The following is a 22,278-nucleotide window of genomic DNA, read 5'->3' on the forward strand; positions in this document are numbered from 1 at the left end:
AACAAGCACTATCACTGACCACAGGGCAGAGCCCTCAGTGTCCTCTGACACCACAGATCACAACATTAGCAATTGAAGGAACTCGAATTTTTGGGTCAGTATGCTCTGAGTGTTTATACACCACACAGCTCAGAGATATCGATCAAGCTTACATCAGTACTCTAAAGAGACAGAAAGGTTCTGAAAATGCAGTAATCAACCCAAGCAACTGAAGTGTTGGGTGGATGAATGTACACGATTAGGACAGGTGCATAAGCTTTCCTGAAGAGAAAAAGCGCTATACGATATAATGAGAGAGAACTGAATGCAAATAAGGTGTAAAAAGTAACTGGCTCTTCATCAAGCAAAATTATTTCTCTTAGATTACCAAGTGTATTGAAAAGAAAAAGAATTCACTCAGTTTCAAAGTAGTGCAGCAAATTTCAAAAGGAATCAGTGCCTTCACAGAATTCACTATTAGAAACTGCTCTTAAAGAGAAAATAAACATATAAAAGCTTAGAACTGAATTAGTATTATGCCAAGTGACTGAAATTAAACAACAGTGTTCAACTAGTGTTCTTATTAGCATTAAAAAATAGCAGAGACTAATTTCATAGATTAAGTAGATCCATACTACAGCTACAGAGACTCTGAATCTCATAAGACACCTCTTGACATAGCATCAGTGTTTTATTTTAAATCCAACATTCCAAACCAAGGCATTCTCAAGCAATGAAACAAAACATGAAAAAAGGAAGTAAATAAAAGGAAAGTTTATTCCCAAAGCTGGATTTGTGTACTATCTGCCCCTCAAGAAATATATAAGACAACCAAGTGATCAACATTAATGAGACATGTATAAGGAACAAAACAACTCTATTCTTTTGAAATATGGAACAAATTCAGATCAGAAATAAATGCTATAGATGCAGCATTACACTGAAAACTTTTCCTTGACAACTGATGTACACTTTTAAATGCATTAGTAACTTCAGAAATAGCATAATATCAAAACAGCACACCTGTTCAAAAAAAACTCAACCATGTTGCTCAAAAGGCAACTTATTCTTTTTTCCTTCAAATTAATATGCACCTTCAAGGTTTGTGGGCAGATTTAATCTAGTAACAAACAATAGACCTTTTACCACTGAGGGCATGTAAATTGATTTTTACCTAAGCATATGATTTATGAGAGATACAAAGAAAAGCTGGTATTCTGACTGGAACTCAAAACTATTTTAAATAGTATAGATATGTGCCATCTTATCCCAGCAAAACACAGAGCAAACACAAGTAGCTAAGACTTGCATTTCAGTGACCTATCCATATGAAGTTACCAAACTCATGCTGTCCTCTGACTAGAAAGCATCAAATTACTTTTGCAAGGGCAACTCCATAAAATTCTGACTATACTAACAGTAATACCTAAACTACAGAGCTGCTAAAAAGGAAGAAATATTTAATATATGTGTCAAAAGCTGACTGACCACTGCAGGGGGAGGGGGTGAAGACAGCATGGTACTATAATTGCCAGGTTAAGTTTCTGGGGAAAGTATTACAGCTTAGTGCTATAATTCTCCTTTTGTCAGCTAATCAGAGGGGGGGAAATAATCCTCAATAAAGGGTTTTTCTCTCTGTATTTCCTCCTTCCTTAAAACACTGTGCCTCTCAAATCCCCTATCTTTCAGGAGTCTGTTTCCACTCTCTAAAGCAGAAGGAAGCTCCTAACTTTGAGTAACAAAGTACAACTATTAAGGATTCTGATGTCTAAACAGTAATTTGTAAATTCACCTATGTGTTTTAAACACAAGCACTACCTTGCTCTGTTAAGTATTGTTTCAGCACTTACTCTATGTATTTCCATGTTTACTGCAGTCTCCAATCCAAGTTAAAGCACACAGGACATTAATTCACAAAAAACTACCAACAAGTTCAGCAGGTGTACCCAAGAGTACCTGACCTCACAAAAGCAAGCAAAAATATCATGCTGAAGCACATCCTCATCTCTGTAAAACATCCTTCTTTCCTAAAATAAACATTTCAAAGAACAGACTGAAAAAAACCCACAAATATAAAACAAAACAAAATCAGTATGTCACAAATACCTGCCTCACAGCTGACCTTCTATTACTTGTATTTGCACCCAGCTCTCCTAGACTTAAGTCTTGCAAGAGCTAAGAGATTGCCCAGTGAAAGCCTGACTGCACAGAAAATGGGATGAGCTAAAATGAAAGGCACTACAGGAGCAAAACCAATCACGATGGATGTTGACTGCTAGATCTATTTCAGGAAGTTCCACTGGGCACTTCCTTTGCAACCTCAAATTGTGCAATTCCCACAGTTAAACATTTTCAATATAATTAATTTATTAGAATCATTTTAGTCATTTCATCCACAGAAAAGTAACAGGTATCTTCAAACTATTTAGACTGATTTTCTAGACTACCATTCTCCTTTTGTACTTGGCTTCCCCATATACACACAGTCTTCTTCATCCATTTAGAAGAGAGGCACCCAAACGTCTAGCAGCAGCTGTTAATGTCAGATTAGGGGACTCCTACCCTTACAAGGGTACAAGCTGGACCTGTATACTGATTAAAAAAGAAAAAATTCCACTGCATGCTTCAGGGAGTGTCATACACATGCTGTACATGGCATGTGTATCAAAATGCATATAAAACTAGGAGTTTAATATTATGATACTAATTTAAAGACATTACTAATACAAGCATCAACATAAAAACATGGTGTCCTAACAAATATGTTCAGCTTTCCTAGCACTACCAAGTACAATTCATTTCTTCTCCCAGATTTCTAAATTTACTTTGAAATATATTAAGGGGAACATCACCAAAGCAAATACTACTTACTAAGCTCTTACTTTACCTCTCTTACTTCCATTCCACCTTCCATTTCTTTTTATTTACACACACAGAAAGACCACAGGATTTGCAAACAGCAAAAATATTAAGAATAAAATGGGAAGAAGAACATTAACAGATAAATGACAAGGCAATCACCTGACTTAATTCCACTAAATTCTTCAAGAGTTTAAGAGGGAAAAAATAATGGAGATATGGAGCAAGTTAATTGGTAATGCTGAGCTGCTGCTCAGCCTGCGAGATTACTGTAAGGGACTAAAGGACAGGATTTTTAATTCCAATGTATTTTAGACTGTGTTCCATCCTTTTGCCTCATGTACAAACGTGCTCTGGAGATTTGACCAGCTTATCTATGAATTAAATTATGACAACATATGTCATCCTGCATCAAAAAACCCCAAAACTAAAACACCCATCCAAAAAACAACAAACCCCAAATCCCCCAAACCAGCTATTGAGTGTTTAGCATGGTTCAAAAAAATTAAAAGAAAACCCATCAAAAGGTGATTCAGATGGTGAGTAATGGAAGGATATCTAATAAAACATTAGATAGAGGGGGTAAAAAAAAAATCTTCATACTGATATTAAGGCATGTCTCCATTTTAACAGCATCTAAACAAAGGGGCCCTTTCTCAATTCATATCCTTACCATGCACAACCAGAGCGCATAAGGCCTCTCATTAATACATAAAGTTCAAAATCAAAATGAAATTCTTTGTTCCCATTACTTCCATTAAAATGCTTTTCCAATGACCCTACTAAGACTGAAAATTAGCAATCAAACTACTTTAGTATCTTCATATACATTTGTACTTTCATCAGTAGCTGACCATTTTCCAAATCTTCCCTCGGCCCCGCCATTATTCTGTATCCCAAGTTTATGTACAGTGATCAGTTATATTCTCTCTTTCCTTCAAATTGCAAGGGTAAATAAAGCCTAGTCTTTTAGCTTCCTTCCCTGTTTACCACTAGGGAGTGAAAAGCTTAAGTAAAATAATCAGAACAATAAATAAATAAGATGTTATCATTTTCCTAATCCATATTAGGCATGCTATTAAACGCTGATATTACAAATTGAAAAAGGATTTAAACACTTTGTCAGTAAGTTCCCCATAGTAAAATGAGTCCCTGTGTTGATGGTTGTGTTGTACTAATTAAACAGCTTTAACTAAAATGGTCAGGAAGAATGCACAAGCTGTTTATCACTGCTGCCCTTTGAGCTGCAGTATACTCAAAGGACACGCTACTTTAGATGCGATAATTACTGAGTTCTTACATTTTTACTGAAGAGGCACAGAAGAGTTCCAACAGAGAATTTCACATTAATCAGAAAGAACAGGGTACTTATTAATAATAAAGCCATGATTATAATAGAAAAAAAAACATTTATTCAGTTCAACATTTGTAGGTACTAATTCCAAGAACTGTTTAAATTGATATCAGGCAGAAAGTTTGGTCTCATCTCTCTAGGGAAATTTGAGAAAATTAATCATTTATCTGAAGCATAAGAAATGCTAAAGACTTTTAACTATTCACCCACAAACAATAGCTTATCCTCCATTGTTCTGCTTCTTAGGAGCTCATCAATTTCTCTGACATCTTTTCTTCTTACTTTTTAAAATTCTGATGGAAGTTATTTCTCCATGAATTGGAAATGTCTTCAAACTGTAACACCAAAGACTTACATGAGAGTACAAATATTACTCTTTAGAGAACTCACGTTTAACTTAAGGGCAAAATATGGACAATTAATGGAATTTCATTTCTTGGGTGCCTTCTGCAAAAGTACTCTCTCAAGTTTCAGGAGCATATATACATGGTTCAGAAAAGCTAAGAATCTCAGTTTTAATACTAAAATTTCTATAAAGTTTAAACACCTTTCAAGGGTGCTAGAAGAAAACAATACAAATAGACCCAATTGCATAACAGTAACTTCCTATGAAAAAAAATGTGCCACAAAGGAGACCATCCCAGAAGTTACACAATTTATCAGACTGTGACTACATAATGGAAAAAATCTCCTTATTAATACAACACACAAAGAAAATGAATTCTTGCCTAGCAAGATTTTTGTGTATCTTCCACTTACTAGTACAGAAGCAGAAATTCAGACTCTGCACAGTCAGCATTTAAAAACTACAGGCTGTTTCAGTCAATTAATTTTTTGGCAAGTTGAACCTTGCATTAACTATGGCCTTCAAATAAATATTAGATTAAAAATACTCAATATGCACTAGTACAAAAAAAAATTAGGAGCCTTCAGGGGATTTTATAGATTTCCTTTAGCTTTTAAGTTTATAGATTCTTATTTTGTGTGGATAACCAAAGCACAGTAAAACAGTAATATCAAAGTGATGCAGGCTAAGAAAATTTACTGTTTCATCTTTTGTGTATGTTTATATATACACATATATAAAGCATGTTTGTTAAAACTTATGCTTTAACTAGACCATTATTTTTATGCATCACAAGTAACTTAGGATTCTGTGCACAAAATGGCACTATAGTACTACGCAGCATTCACTACAGTCAACCAACCAATATCCTCAAAATTCTAAGTCAAAAATATTTACCATAACAAAAGCTTATTAGAGCATCCTAACATTTTGCTGATTTTTTTTTAAATTTCTCTTAGTAAAAATATTATTAAATATACATCAGAAAACCAGTTTCTGGTCACTTTTCTTTGAGCAACTTTAGGTTTATCCAACTTTATATCTTTGTAATGCATACAAGACAGTCAGTTAGAAGAAAATTAGGGCAATAGAAAGAATCAACTAGTTTTATCTGAGAAACTATTCTCAACAGAACCTGTTGAGAAACTCACTCTCATAGTCTATACAGGATGTCTTTCCTATATCTGGTAACAGCTAAATTAACTGCTGAATATGAGTAAGAAGTTTCATATACTGTTGTGAAAATTCTCGCAGGTAACAACTTCTCTCTTTACACACAAATTTACCTTCACTGGTGAAATTAGTACTTATCCGTGAATTTTACACTTTTTTTTTTTTAGTAAGTTGGAATCACTGTACTCCAGACCTTCTAAATGCTGTGCTAGCCTGAATTCAATGCAGGTTACTTAATATCTAACTTGCAGCAAGATTTTAGAAATGGCCTACATACTGAATTACAGCTTTTTATTTGTAGGTAGTGGTATAGTCTAGTTGATTAACCAATTATTAAGGTTGGGCAGATCCCATTCCAAGTAGCAATGAACAAATACAGGAGCACACAGAGAACACGGGGCTTGGCTCCTCGGTGAAGCCTGAACTACCAGGTCCCATCACAGCAGCAGGAGCTCCCCATTTTCTAGCACACACTTCACATCATCTCACAAGAGCCAACAGCCTTTTTATTCCGGGTCACATGCACACAAATCACAAGCTTCTCCAACTTCCGAATGCCTAAGGGTTTATTAAAATAAATTAGGGACCACTTCAAGGCCGTTCTTCTAAAAGCAAACAAAGAGCTAGCAGTAGCTAGTGAAATCATTTCTTTGTCAGAAACTAGAGACAAACTCTTTCCTGCTCATTTACACTGTATTTGACAATTAACTGGCAGTGAAGACCTAAGCTACTAAACCTTGATTTCTAGAACAGCAGCTTAATAGTTAAGGGAAATCCAACACTTTTTCTTTCAATCCTTGTACAGCAGACATCAAGCTCTGTAGAAACTATAACAAAATCTTTGGCAACTCTTCACAAAGAATACACTGTCAAGTTATAAAACCAGTATTTCAATAACTAAGAAATGTTTTAAAAAGCCACTAAGCAATATAATTCTAAGATATCTGGAGGTATTAAGTCCAGAGCTACTTACATGGCTCTGTGGAACAACTGCATAGGACAATTGCTCTCAAAAATCTGTAACACTGAGGAGTTTCGAAAGAATTACTGGTTTTGGTGAGGGGACATGTATGCACATACACAGATGTATACAGACACACATATGTTTAATTTGGAAGAAAAATGCAATACAAGAGGAAAGAGATGTCCTTAGGCCAATGCAAATTCCTTTTCCCAAAGACTTTTTCCAATACAGGTATTTTAAGCCAAAACAAAACAACATGAAAACTTGAAAAGGGAGAAAAGATATTTGTCTAAGTATTGAGTTCTGAGTAAGGACTTGCACTTAATTTTATTAATGGAACGTGGCACAGTGAGATTTATTTAGAGGCCTGTATGTTCTAAACAGCAACTGAAATAATAAAATCCATTTGGAGAGCTTAATCTAATTAAGCATACAAAGAAAAGCCACAGAAATACACAAGTGTTACCTCCATTTTTGCGGTTCTGTACTTTCTTCCACTTTATATCACTTTAATGTGCAAATTCCTTACTTGGACCCTGCACTCCTCTACTGCAACAGAACCTGTAAATTCTATCTGGAAAGAATAACGTGGTTTCTTATTTTGTCACTGATCAATGAAAACAGTTGGAGGTAGTTGGGGTAGATTGGTATATTTTGAAAGGACTGTTCTTCCCAAGTAGTTTTTAGAAACACTTCAGATTAGATAAATTCAAAACATTCTCTTTCAGAAGGTAAGTGCACAGTGGAACAGAACACCCCATGGAGTGCACAATATTGACAGGCAAGCAAAGAGTTTTGCTAAAGCAGGGTGGGGAAAGAGGAGAGGACAGGACAACCAACCCTGAGATAAAGACACTTCTATAAGCAACAGAACTGGTTACACAGGTATGGGACAAATAGTAATTGAGACTAAGTACAGTCTCCAAAAGGTCTTTAAAGGGCTCCAAAGCATTCTGCAGCTGACTTAAGAGACACACCAAGAAAAAAGCACCATCCCAAGAACTACTTTCCTTCTAAAATTCACTTCACAAGTGTCTCAGGATGGCAAACACTGAATGAACAAGATAATTAGGATCTTACATCTAAGGTTTAACAATCCATACTAGTTTGGTATTTAACACAACCTTCTTCCACTCACACTCACTGCAAATCAAGCAAAGGGGAACATACACTGATTCCCTAGTATCCAAAGCAACTCAGCGTGATCCAAGGGTAGCATCACATGAAATTTACATTTAAAGACGACCACAAGGATCAAAAAATTATTTAGGGACTAAAAAGATATACTTACATCTGGATATTCTTTTACAGGCACATATAGTTTCTCTTGTAACTGTACAATAGGTCCCACAGCATCTGGTAATTCTGCACTTCTCTTCTCCGTACTACCATTTAATGTGTCGTTATACATGTCTTTCCGTACTCTGCTAATTTCTGTGGGGGGAAAAACGTATATTAGGCATTAAATACAGTAACAAATTATAATCCAACATGAAAAATCTTCTCTTTTTATTATTTCCCAAATCTCAATGCCATTTTCTTCCTCTTCTCATGAACATCATAGTAGCTGAAAAATCTGCTCTGGTTTTGTCTTTTTTCTTCTCCTTTGTTTGGGGGTTTTACATCTGGTTTTGGTTTTTTTTGGTTTTTTTTTTTAATTGCAGCACCCATCTTCATATGTCTTTCATGTCCATAAATTTGCTGCCTACTCATCCTGTTTATGGAATTCAGCTATTGATGTAAAAATTACATGCACCTCCTCAAAACACTTACAAGATTGCTCACATCATTTATAAGGTGTATAAAAACAGTTCTTTTATGTTTTTTTAAATAATAAAGCAGCTAGAAAGCACAAAAAATAGAAATATAGAAATCTGTGCCAAACATTAAAAAAAAAGAAAAATGCATCTATGCAGTATTTTGCTAGTTATGGGATTAACTATAGCTTGGAAATTAAATGGAACATCTTTTAGCTATGGGAAATAGGACAACTTAATGGCGCAGCTCATGTACACATGGTGTGACAACAAACTGGTAGATATTGTTCTACTGCCTACCCTCAAAGAGACAACAAAAATAACAAAGTCAAGTGTGTTATCAGAGACCTGGGCAAGCTCTCTGTGCACCCAGAAGCCCTACTACTTCATTTCAAAGTAATGAAAAACTCCTCAAGAGCACCAGGGAGTGCTGAGGGTAAACTTTTAAGTACTGTTTCTACCATTTGCACCTGTGTTACTCACACCTTGAAGTATTTACTTGGAAGAAGCAGTTTAGTAGTTACAAACAAGGTAGGTAAAATGGGTAATTTAATTAAAATCTACATTAGTGTCACTAAGCTATAACCGTCTGAAAATGAGCACAAAACTTCCTTTTGTTTAACCAAAAAAGACATTTAAAAGAAGTTACATTTTACTTCTATATCTGTTGAACATGGTATTTAAATTGCTGCTATAAGAATCAGAAGTTTCACATTTGATAACTTATGGAGTCCCAAATAGTGTAAAAATCTTCTCAATGAGTTTATTTCAGTATCACCGAATAACTACTTAAAATTAATGTATTGACCAAGTTTCAAACCAAAAACTAACATTTCAACAGGTTTGTTCCCAAAGCATAATATTGACAATAGCATGGGCTGTAAACAAAGCAATCAGTAAATCCAGTCCTTTACGTAGAAGTGCAACAACTGCTTTTAAAACATCCAGAATAAAACATGACACCGAAACCAGAAATCTTATGTTTTCATCTAAATACAGGAAGCCACAGAAAGAAGAAGTCACTTGAAACTCTAGCAGCAGACAAGAGATTAATATAACCTCTGTTTCATAATCAGTTTCTTCTCTGGCAAATGATTAATAGCTGAGATTTCACCACCTGAAAAGCTGTGGGGTGGTGGAGAGCATGAGAAAGGAGACATCTCTCAAATGCATATTCAAGAACAAGTTGTTTCTCTGCTGGAAACTGACACAGTCATGTGTACTGTATCATGATTTGGTAGTTAACACCTGTTTACAATGGGGAACAGAAATTTTGTCACCATATAATCATAATGGAAGGGAGAAAAATCCTCATCTCCTTCTACACAGACAATTTTGGCAATGAGCACAAATTCCTCAGAACTACAAGCAGTATTTATACCGGCTTCAGTATATAAAGAAATTCTTTAGCAGAGCTCTTGGAACAAATACTACTATACTTTGTTCCCTTTTCATTCTCTTCAGATTTTCCATTAATTTACACTACACTGAAACAAGCTAGGCAGTCTGTAGAAGTACTGAAGCCTAAGTAGCGACATGGTCATTTTTATTTATAGTTGGCAGCTACTGAGTAGCCGCACCAAAATTTTCCTTTTAAAATACATCTTTCATGCAGAATACAATCACTAACACTGGATATCATAGTCGTCACAGGAGAAAATGAACTTTTCCTTTAATCTTTCCTTTGCAAATAATCCTATGACACATTCATGACACTTGAAAGTCAGACATTCAGAACACACACAGGTAGTATCAGAGCTGGCTTGAGGACTACCCCTCAATTTCAGCTTGTGTGAAACTTAAGCTATCTATCACATCTCAAACTTTATAGAGAATGTAGACATCTACCAATTCAGTGGAGTAGAAAACTCCACTACAGGACCAGACACCTGAACTTGAGTTTTCTTGGCATGTGTAAGTTTGTACTTTCTCTCTCTACATTCAAGCCAGCAGTAAAGGTAACAAGCATCAGGACAGGGACAGTCACCTACAGCTCCTCAAATGCTACCATTTCTTATGCATCCTGGAAATTTACTTTCTCTCCTGTCTTAGATACTTTCTCCAAGAGTATAATATTTCAGAAGAAATATTCAGCAGCCAGAGATGAAGTAACAGGCATGTATTCCCATTTTCTTTAACTGCTGATCCAGTCTCCAAACTCCACTTCTGCACAACACATTATCTACGAAACTCTCTTTCCACTTCTCTTAAATTTGACAAGACTGAAGGATTACTGCTTAAATGATAAAATAGTCAGATCAAATCTCTAGTTCACCCATTGTCTCTCACTCCTAACTACAGATGGAGTACAACCTATCTTCCTTCCTTCCTACGAAACTAGCGCAGCTGACCACAAGCGTTCTCCCAAATGCACAACTCATGAATTTATCTGCTTGCTATGCCTCCTGGGTTTTTTCAGATTCTACTGAATACTTCTACACATCTGCAAGATTACTTTTTTTTTTTCATGACTAACAGCAGTTTTCTCACATACCTGCCTCTTGTTTAATCACACCTCTGGTGCCTCAACAAGACTCCATACAAAGTATTGAATTTTGATGACATAAACTTTCCTTTTATGGTCTCCATCACACCCAATTCAAGATTCCAGTCTCTTGAGTATCTTGCAACTTTGCCACTCACTTTAGACAGTTATGTGTATTGACAGAATTATGTGGTACTGTATTTTCAGCACTTCCCTCAAGTTTACCAAGAATTAGTAAGGTTTCAGAAAGCATCACCAGCAGCACATTAGAGGAGATAAAAGCTCTGCTTTCTCAAGCTGCAGCAAGTACCATTTTATTCTGTTCTGAAATACATTAAAATACCTAAAAATCTGAGGAGCAGTGCTAAAGTAGGAAGGTCAAATCCTCCAAGAACACCTTTTTATTTTTAGCACTGAATTCACATATTAAAGAAAAAAAGCCAAGGAAACAGTATTTTATTTAGACTTATTTCACATTTCTGACACACTACCAAGTAGGTCTTCTCATGCCCAAAAGCTTCTTTGGTATGTCTCTCATGATATCACACTTTTCAAGTTCATTTATAAAGTTTTAGCTCCTTCACATTTACAATTCTTTAGATTCTTCCCTCTCACAGAAAGCCAACTGATTCAAAAATAAGGAAAGCTTTACTTTCCAAGCGAACATCTAAGCACAGTTTTAGGTACTTTACCTCTGTCTTAATGCTGCAGTGGTAATTACATTGTATAACACTCTAACAGAGTGCTAGTAAGGAGAGATACTTATAATAGTAGATATGACTGAAAAAAAAAACCCCAAAGGCATACAGCAGCTTCCCCATATCTCTAAAACCTGTGATTTCTGCCAATGCATTTAAAGGATTAACGTTCCCATCTCTACTGTAGGCAAAAGCAGAAACTCAAAGAATTTCAAAACCTACAATATTCACCTTTAACAATACCCTTGGCCTATACATTCAAAGTACTAAGTTTAGCAGTAAATGACAAATTTGTCTTGCTCACAGCAGGATAGTGAAGAAATAATTTTAAACGAAGAGACAAACTGGTTTTAATATCTTTATCTTGTTCCACCTTAATTCAGCATGACCTAGTTAGCCATGGTAGCAATGACATGCATTCTGGTCCAGAGGACATTTTTCTTCCTCTGTCCCTGAAACTATACAAGTAACAATCTTTTGTTTCCTTTATCTACAGAGCATATTTTTCAATCTCTCTAATACCTTTCTAAGATATGTTTTGAAGCAGGATATACTGTTCATACTGCTTACATCTGTCTACAGATATGTACTGTTTTGATCTCTTCATTAAACTTAAGAGTATTCTTCCCCCTAGAATGCACAAAGAACAGTGTTCATGTGAGTGTTTGTCATCACATTAGACACCATCAAGAACTTACTCATTTTCAGCTGTCAATTATTCCTTCAGAGGAAGTAAGACTCTGCACATGTGTTTAAGACTGATGGGTTGCAACATAAAATGGGTTTACATAAACCATTCTGCAAGAATATTCAAAGTAGGAAATCACTGAAAAGATTCAAATCCTTCCTGTCCCACCACTTTGCAAACCCCTTTCATCACCAGCAGCCACAGCTTTATTATTTCTCACCATGAAAGCTTCTTCTACATTATGAAGTTTTATCTTTTGGAAGAGCAGCAGACTTACTGTTTTTAAATTGATGCATTCCTCACTGTAGTTTATTAAGCTAGAACTAAGAATTTGAAGAACTAAAATAAATTTTCCAATATTCCAATTTAGCTACATCCATTTCAACAGAATTAAACTGATGCCACTCTCAGCTTATGTTTTTTCCTAAAACCATGTTAAGTCATCAACGCACACAGAATTTCATTTCTGAAACTAACAGAAGAGCACCTTAACTATCATTCATTGTTTTACAATACACAGCAAGTGGGGCTGGAACAATCCAATAGTCAAAATCAGCAAGAGATGCAGAATTAATCAAAACACTAATGATCTTCTAATACCAGCAGGCATGCTTCCTTAACCAAGTGAAGCACCAGGCTTTCAAAGATTCTCAGGCACAAGCTAGTTTCCATGTGAAAAAATAATAAAGTTAGGAGCAAATGTTTAAAGTTGAAAGTTTAAGAGTTATGATAAGAATAACAGCTATGTTCATATAGCTAAAAATCTACACAGTACTTGGATCTCACTGATGCATAAAACATCAGTTTCAGTTTTCTACTTTCTCAGAGAAATGAAGTTATGCCCAAAATATCAACAACATCAAAATTTTTACATGTAGCGTAATTTTATGTATTTTGACAGGGAAAAATAATTCTTTTTTTTTTTTCTTACAGAATATGACACTGAGCACAAATAATGCCTTCGTATTTCCACAATAGCTTTTTGCAAAAAGTGAAGAATTCTAATAACTATCTATCAGAGACTACTTTTAGCATTGCACTGAGGGGGAAAGTGAGGGACTGACTGAGTCAAGCACCTTCTCATTCTTTACTAATATGCAGTGTAGTATTTTTTAATGCAACAAAATGTGTGCAGTAAGTGAATGGTTTTACAAAGTGTTTTTATTGCACACAACTGCTGCTAGGTCATCACTTCAGGCATTTTAGAGTAACTTCTAAGCAACAAAATATTTTTTCCTTTTTTTTTTGCTATCAGGTAAGTCCCTAAACTAGAAAAAAAAGGTTACAGACACTAAAATAACAGACATAAAATTAGCACTTCATAGGATCCAAATGCACTGAATATAGATCCACGATTTATACACACAGGCAACCAATTCCATATGCCATTAAAGAATCATCCATTAATCAGATAACTGCAACTAGATACCAGTTAGTTTTATCTAATACACAGTGTGTCAAACAGCATCCAATATTATTGCAAAAAATATGGAAAATATAACTAATAATGGAGAGAAAAAAGCAAAGAAAGTAGGAGACTGTTATATTCTGCTCTTACTTAAAATCTCTGAAGACCAGTGAATTATAATCACTCTTGAAAGCGTTCTAAAGATTCACAGTGCACGCACTCCAACTACAACATGAGTAGCATGCTGAGTTTATCCCCTGCACAAAAAGAATCTTGTTGACACAGCAGGTCCGAAATTTAAATACAACTTTTACTGTAAAAAAATTAAAAGTAAAACCAAAGTGACATCACACTATTAATCCACTAGATCAATAGATACTTAAGTTTCTCAGAAGAAATGCAAAAGTACGTCGAAGTACTCAACACCACCACTGAGATTATGGCACACAAGTCATTCAAGACCATCACAAAAAAAAAAAAAGAAAAAATAAGTGTTTGCATTTCAAATTTCAACGAAATTTAAATCTTTTAATGCTTTGGGAAAACTATAGGTACTTCTCTTTTGCTCCTCAATCTAGGAGTACACTTTCAATGATTAAACTGTCAGTCCAATGATAAGTGGGCAGCACTTCCAGCAATTTGTCAGCAGTCTTGGTGTCAAAATTCAATCATTTCTTTTCGCAAGAAGAGCCTGCAAAACTCCTTCTTTTGTGGGCAGTTGTAAGGTTTCTATCAAAGTGACTTCAAAACCAAATAGAGCATGCTCATCTGTTCTCTTTGTGTAAATGTCAACAGAAAGCTTTTAAGTGCTTTATTATTGGTGGAACATTGCAACTCATGTGTTTTCTAATCTATCAGCTTTAGTATGCTTACTTGGCAAAGAAATAGCTGGTTTTATTCATCACAATTTTAACAGTCTTCACTGTTAACACCAGTGCTGTTTGCTACTACTGCTGATGCAGCAGAAATAGCAATGCTAGGAAAAAAACAAGTCATTTTTAATATTGTGCCACATGGACTTGTACCCTGCATGCATCATCACGATCTAAAATGCTGGCAAGCATTTAGACTCCACACCCCTGATATTAAAGCAGTGAAATGCCTGAGCATCAGGCAAACAAGATTCATAGCATCCATCCATCCCTCTGAGACCAACACAGAGTTTAAAAAAAAATAGACTCAGGATCAAGCAAAGCTGATAAAACAGTCTACTTCTGACAAATTTTCAATTTTGGTCTAAAGCATGACACTGAACATAATAAACTGGTATTTTTAAAACAGTCATGCATTTGTTTCCACTTACTAAAACTTGCATTTAAGTTATTTAACATTATGGTATGTCAGAAAGGCCAGAGCAAGTCTGAAAAAGTCCATCAATCCAGCATTACAGTTGCCAGTGGCAATCTGCATTTGCTTAAAAAAATAATATAAAGAAGATTAAATACAGTCTCCTCATTTTCTTGGTAAGCTCCAAAAGCTGTATATTTGAGATGAAGTTCTTGTATTTGTCTCATCATACCCCAGCACAATGCTCCAAAAATCTAAATATCTTTAATATAAAAATCAGTTTATAAGTTCCCAAGAGGATACTTTAAAGAACTTTACAGTAGTCTACTTGGCACATTCAACTAACATAATACAGCAACTGTCATACACTATCCATCCACACCCAAATGAGCAGCACTGGAAAGTTTCCTGAGGTAATTAGCTGATGGAGAGAAAATGGTAAAGCCAAAGTCCCTCAGCAGAGCATGACTGCTGAAGAAGATGGGCTGGCTCATATTTGCACCAGGCTTCACTATCACCCTCTCAAAAATCTACTCTAGCTCCCTTTAGCAGCAAGTTACCCTAAATACTTAGAGAATAACAGAATCAATTAGGTTGGAAAAGCCCTCTGAGATCCAGTCTAACCTGTGACCAAACACACCAACATACCAACTAGACCACATCATTAAATGCCATGTCCAGTCCTTCCTTAATCTGTGTCCTCTTGTCCTGCCTCTGGCTGCCTGGGAGAAGAAGCCAAGCCCAGCTGGCTAGACCCTCCTTTCAGGGAGCTGTAGACAGTGATAAGGTCTCCCTGAGCCTCCTTTTCTCCAGGCTAAACACCCCCAGCTCCCTCAGCTGATCCTCCTCTGGAGGATTTCTGCTCCAGACCCTTCACCAGCTCTGCTGCCCTCTGGACTCACTCCAGCTCCTCAGGTTCTCCCTTAGTTACAGGCAGCACAGCTAAACATACATGAAGCTTCCAGAGCTGTTCAAAGTTCTTGTCCGTTTGTTTTCCTTTCCATACCCAGCAGCAGCAACCAAATGCTTGTCAGGTAACCGTAATGATAAACAACTTGAATGTCTTAAATGTGGGAGAACCAGCAGTAATACTACTCTGTGTGAACTACTAATCACCAGAAAGATTAAAGAAAGGAGCCATATGAGATTTAAACAACAGTGTTAACTTGGTGCACTTTAAAAACATCAGCTTGACAGTATCAGCTTGAACAGAACTTTCACGGTTTTAGTTCCTCAGGTGGGTATTTTCTACAAAAACCATGTTCCCTCAGTTTACTGTCTTCTTTTTGAAATTGATCTTTGTGAGCAATGTAGATTGACTGGTCTGCAATGGACCTTCTCTAACCACACACAATCCCACGCTCCCTTCACACCAGAATCACTGCTGTCCACTTTCCACAGGTATCTTCTGCAGATGAAATTGTGTATTTCCATTCAACAACTATGAAGTTATGCAACAGGAAGGTCTCCAGCAAAGCCAGAACATTCTCTCAAAATGTATGCTGAGCACTTCAGAACAGAACAGCCTAATTAATATCAGAATTACCCAGATACCAGCACCAAAATCCCACCCTATGCTATTCTGCCAGTAAGTGCAAGAAGTGCATAAAGGGCAAGACACTATTTTACAACCTTTAAAACAAACAAAACTAATTTAAACAAATTTGTGGCATAGACCCTTCTAAATAATGTTTTGAAGTTTGCTGTAAAATTAAAATTACAACTGAGTTACCTAAATGTTAGAATTGCTTATTCTTGGAACTGAGAAATAAAAACAACTAATAGCCCTCCACTTGAAAACTAAACAGCAGCACCATTTTCTTTCCTCTATTCAAGGCTGCACCTTAAGATTCACCAATTTCAAAGAGCACCCTAGAGCACATGCAGAGTTATTTTCTCAGTCTTTGGGAACCATCCACAATGATCCTCCACAGTCAGCAATTAAAAGAAAGCATTCCATTGGTTTATTTACTCTTTGTCTTTTGTATGAAAGGAGAGAGGGACTTTTTAACTTCCATGACCACCCAAAAATAATTATCTATTCACTAACACAGTGATGTTATGTGAGCCTTCTCTCTCTTTCACTAATTGTTTTAAGGCCAAAGTAAATTTCATATATTTTAACATACAAAGGCAACCTGAAGAAACCCGAAACTTGGTTGCTTATATAAAGTATTTCAGGAAATGCTGGGAAGTGAAGATGCATATCCTCCTGTGTTCTATCCATTTTTCCAAATTTTGTATGTATTTCTGCCTCACAAAACTCAATCTTCTACATTTTATGCACACAGCAATCACTGGATACACACTGAAAACCACCAGATGCCCCATATGCTTCATGGGATAAAGGGGAAAAAAAAATTAGTCATTATTAGCTGATCAGTTGTGAAGTACTGACATTATGTAAAAGATGTATACATTTAGAAAGAATATATAAAAACTATACTGCTATTGAGATGCTGATGAAAGCACTTAATAATCATAAAAACTTGTATTTGGGCACTATAGGTTTTGTATCTGTAACAGCTAAACAAACTGACGGCTGGCGATCAACTAAAGAATTTACCTAATCTGTAGGAAACACCAAAATGTGAGAAAGCAAGCATACCTAGAGATAATTGGCTTAGTTAATAAGTGAACATTTCCAATTCTAGCCTGCTAGCATGTCAAAACAAAGCTATTCCAGTACCTGTAAGAAATGTCATTCTCTATGTATTTCTGAAGAGCAATTTCATAAGAGGCTGACCTGACAGCTTTCATCACTTCAGCTGGAACCTAATCCATCTGAATAGGACTGACTAGTGCCTCTCACTCCCAATTTACTTTTTCTTAGCTGATCACGTACAACAGTAACACAATCCCACTTTTATACACACTGCTCCCCATCACACAGCATTGCTGTAAATGCTGCCCTACCTACCTCTGTCAGAATTTTATTCACAAGACTAAGAAAGTAACCATTTTTGGTTGACAAGTACCAGCACTGACAAGTTAGTCATCCACAACATTAAATACATTAATTATTGCACTGCTCTGATATAAATTACATTGCAAAGATGCATTGTGCAACTTCAAATGAACTTCTAAGTATTGGAAGACTTCCCAGACTTAGTCAGTACATAAACAAGATCTCTACTTAATCCTAATCCCTACTTAACCAAATACATGACCAACACCATAGCTTCAGAAATTTGACAACACAGCTGACCAAACTACAACCCTAAATTAAGCATTACCCACCTGTATTAAAAGATTATATATATCCAACACACCTGAAAACTCTTGAGCTGGATATAGAACAATCAAACAAGTACTCATGCAGGAAAACACTCCAAAATTTAGTTCTGCAGTAAATATTCCACCCAGCTACATTAGTCCATTAGTCCATTAGTCCAATTTTACCTATGCCATGTTTCAAATACACTGAAGAACTTTTTAAAAACTGCCCGAAAGTCTGTAATACATATGACAAGTTTATCACAGACAGCACTAGACTAACACAAGTGGCTCAAGAAGCAGAGCAACGCTAAATTGGGTTTCCCATGGAGTACTCTGCATAAAATTTAACTAAAGAAATTTGGTTATAACATGGCAAAGAATTAGGAACTAGATGATCTTTAAGGTCCCTCCAACCAAGACCATTCTATAACTCTATGAAATAGGTACTCCTAGAAAAGCTCTTCAAGGTATAAACTAAAACAAAGTGACAATAGATGTGCCAAAAGTAGAACTGATTAAAAGAAGGTTGTCAAAACATGATTAAAAAAATCTACTAAGAACAATACATATGCTAAGAGGAACAGGTTTTACAAGGTTTTACCTTACTGCAAATTGTAATTTCTTACATAAACACAACCAGTGACAAAAATTTATATATAAGAAATGTAACTACTAAAAAAATGTTAGTAATGTCATTAATTACTTTAACCAAGCCGTTGAAAGGAATTTAAAAATGCTTGTATTTATGCTAGGTAATACATAAAGAAAAAAACTACTTAAATATTGTCACTGAGTTCCTCTGTTACAACTGTTAAACAACTTCAATATCACGTTGAAGTGATTAAGATAACCAGTCAGCTTTGAAAAGCTGATCATTTTTCATCAATGTAGAGGAAAAAAAAAACAGTGTGCTTGAGTTCACTCAAATACATACACATCAATAATCTTCTAAAAGATAAATATACCTATGTAAACATGGTTCTCCAGGGAAGTGAAACCTGGCAACAATCAAACTAAATCTCACATGACTGAGACCTAAATTCAAGGTTAAAAAAGTAGGCTGCTGGCAACTGCAATTTTTCCTAAAGCTGAGTACTTTTTTCAGACTTGAACACAAGTTAAAATGAAGTGACATATTAGTATACTAATCTAATTGTTATCCATCCTTTTGTACCACACATTAGTTCAGCCATCTGACTCAACACATTACCAACCAGCAGGAAATCAGCAAGGCAACTAACTCTTTCTCAACATGCAGAGCCAGCAAAACCTTGCAGAATTGACTACAGCTACCATCATCACCCTCTGACAAAGTCAGAAATAAGAACATTGCTACTTATATTTCTTTTACTGCAGTGAAAGGTATTTACTGTTATTTGCCTTGTTCTATTTTTATTTATTTTTTATTCCATATAGTGAATTGAATATTCAACCTAAATTGAGTTGAGTATGTGAAAACCTACTTAGATCATCTTAAAGTTTCGTCTCTGTCAAGAAAAAAACCTCCATTAAGAGTATTTTTATCCTACAACAAAATCCCATTGACTCTCAGAGGTCTAAGCAGAGTCATTCTTTTTGCTCCTTTACACGACAGATACCTGTTTTTCAGGTATCTGTTTCAAGAACTACAGTGCTACCTGCTCTATTAGGTGGATTCTCATTTCAACCAACACAGAACTAGTTCACCCCCTTCAATCATAACAGAGCTTTCACTCACAATAATAAGAATATAGCCAGCCTGCCTGCTACGTAAACAGAAGTTAGCATTTGGTTAGTAGTACTACTCCAGAAGTAATTAGAATAAAACAGACTAGGTTGAGCCTTCTAATCATCCTCCTTTTTCATTTTACACACAGTATTTGATTTGCATGTAACATCAGTTCTCCATTAGACAGATTTGCCTTGACAGAGGCAGCCAGAGTCAAATTGGTCCTCAGAGTATTTGGGTCAGTACAAGTCTGAGCTACCCTGGAGATGTCCTTGTACATGGGTAACTCAGGCCATTTGACAGGAGATTCCAAGTGCCACAGTTATGTACACTCTCACAACAGCAATCCACTAAAACCTAATAAAACAAAACCACAGCCGTTCCTCAAAAATAACAATTGCACACTCTTCAGGAATGTGAAGAGGTGACTATCCTTGACAAACTACAACTAATATTTTTAGAGTTGCACAATGTAACTATCTTGGGAACTATGACAATATTATCATATACTCTTGGTTCCAAAACAGCAAAAAATGCCTGAAATTATTAACTGAAATAATTTTTCAGATTTCTAATCCTCAATCACTATTACTAATCAGTAACAATTATTGTTATTACTGCATATTCAGGCCCTGCCTTGTGACACCACATCAACAAAATTATCACCCTCAAAAATAAGCCCCATGCTTCTTTCCAGTTAAATAAATATGCACTGTCTTGGTCTATAACTTACTGCCTAAGTTAACATTTGCTTGTTCAACACCAAGAGGCATTTTCTAAAAAGTCTGAATCACACTCTGCTGGGAAGCAGACCTTTATGAACAAATCTTGTGAAACACTATAAAGCAATGAAAGATGTGATCTTTCCCCTATGATATTCAAGACCTGACCAAACAAAAAAAAAAACCTAGTAATGCTTCAGAGAACTGCTGCCTGAGACTCCCCCAGTACCAGAAACATCATTCTTCCAAAACAAGCACGCCTGAAAGTTCTCATCTGTGTGCATCTTATGGATCACTTTTACTGCCACAAAACAACTGTACTCCTATCTGCTAACTTGCTAAATTCAACCAGTCAGCTAGGCTGGCATTTTTCCATCCAAAGACCTCTGCCACATGAAATAAGGTATTAACTGACAGCAGCAGAAGATACTGTCCCACAGCATAGGAGGAATGAGACAATTTGCCTCTGGGTTTTACAGATATTTACTGACAGCAAAGACATGGCAAGACTCCAAAACTTTGGGTTTACTATAGGCTCTGGAAAACAGTTTCCTCTAGCAGACACATACATTCTGTTTTCCTCATGTCCAATCTTCTCCTACTCCCAAACTGTCTGTTGTCCACACTCAAGCTCCATTTCCCATTTATGGAAGATACAATTCTTCATTTCTTCAGTTAGTTCTAGTTTTCACCCAACCTCACTCTCACTGCATTCTTTCAAAGAGTCCACAAACCACAAAGGATGGCTACACCTCCAGACCATTGTGCTCTAAAACAGCATCTTCCTGTCTAAAAAACAATAGCTTCATAAAAGTTGAGATTGCAGAAGAAAGCCATGTTTTTACTTACAACACAGGAAACTCAGCCCATTCTCCCAAGTCCGTTCCCCAAATCACAGAAACTCACAACTGCAATTACATGGCTTTCTCAGGCTGGAGTAAAGCATCTCTGTCCATTAAGATACCCCAGTAAGAGAGAGTGCATGGAGGTACAGCAGGATAACCTTTTTGTACTCAAATCTACGTGCTCAAATCCAAACGTGATCAATCTCATTTAAATATAGGTAGACTTCCAGACAAAACAATAAAAGTACTTACTTCATCTGTCTCTGACAGAGAAATTTTTAAATGCATTTTGTTTTAAAATACTAGGACTTTTTTGCCATGTTCATTCTTGAAAAGTTTTTCACTGCTTTAATTGAATCCTAAACCACACGCTTGGTATGAAAAATTTCAGGTACTTCTGCGAAGTTAAAACAGCAGAAGAGGCCCTTTAGTGGAATGTATAATGCAAACTTAATCAAAAGTTGTATCAGAGCTATTTAAAATATAAATGATAGTACACCACATTCCAGAGATCCTATCTGCAGCTTTACATTACATGATTCATCCATTTCTTCAGAAACACACACATACTCTGAATGACTGAAAAAGGATTTCAACTTATTCACTAGAAATACAAGGATTACTGGTACCATGTTAACAGCATATTTCTTTTCAGTGTCATAATGTTTGGTACCAGATAGTGCAGTGAAAAGATCAAGTCACTATTTTAATTTTGTTTCATGGTTTATCTTACACTTCTTAAGAACCACCTCCTAGTAAAACACAAAAAACACCAAGTATCCCACA

The 22,278-nt window shown here is 35.9% G+C and overlaps 1 protein-coding gene across 9 annotated transcripts in view; it reads right to left on the reverse strand.

Moving 5' to 3' along the window:
- QKI (QKI, KH domain containing RNA binding) overlaps window positions 1–22,278 on the reverse strand; it is a 154,283-nt gene that overhangs the window by 109,723 nt on the left and 22,282 nt on the right. For all 9 annotated transcript variants that reach the window (XR_013181420.1, XM_077175666.1, XM_054630071.2 and 6 more), the window contains exon 2: window positions 7,967–8,109. Coding sequence is in view for 8 of the 9 variants with exons in the window: in XM_077175666.1 (XP_077031781.1) it covers window positions 7,967–8,109 (143 nt within the window). In the remaining variant the exon portion in view is untranslated. The remainder of the gene's footprint in view (window positions 1–7,966; window positions 8,110–22,278) is intronic.

The sequence above is a fragment of the Agelaius phoeniceus genome, chromosome 3 (assembly GCF_051311805.1).
Source record: "Agelaius phoeniceus isolate bAgePho1 chromosome 3, bAgePho1.hap1, whole genome shotgun sequence".
Taxonomy (NCBI): Eukaryota; Metazoa; Chordata; class Aves; order Passeriformes; family Icteridae; genus Agelaius; species Agelaius phoeniceus.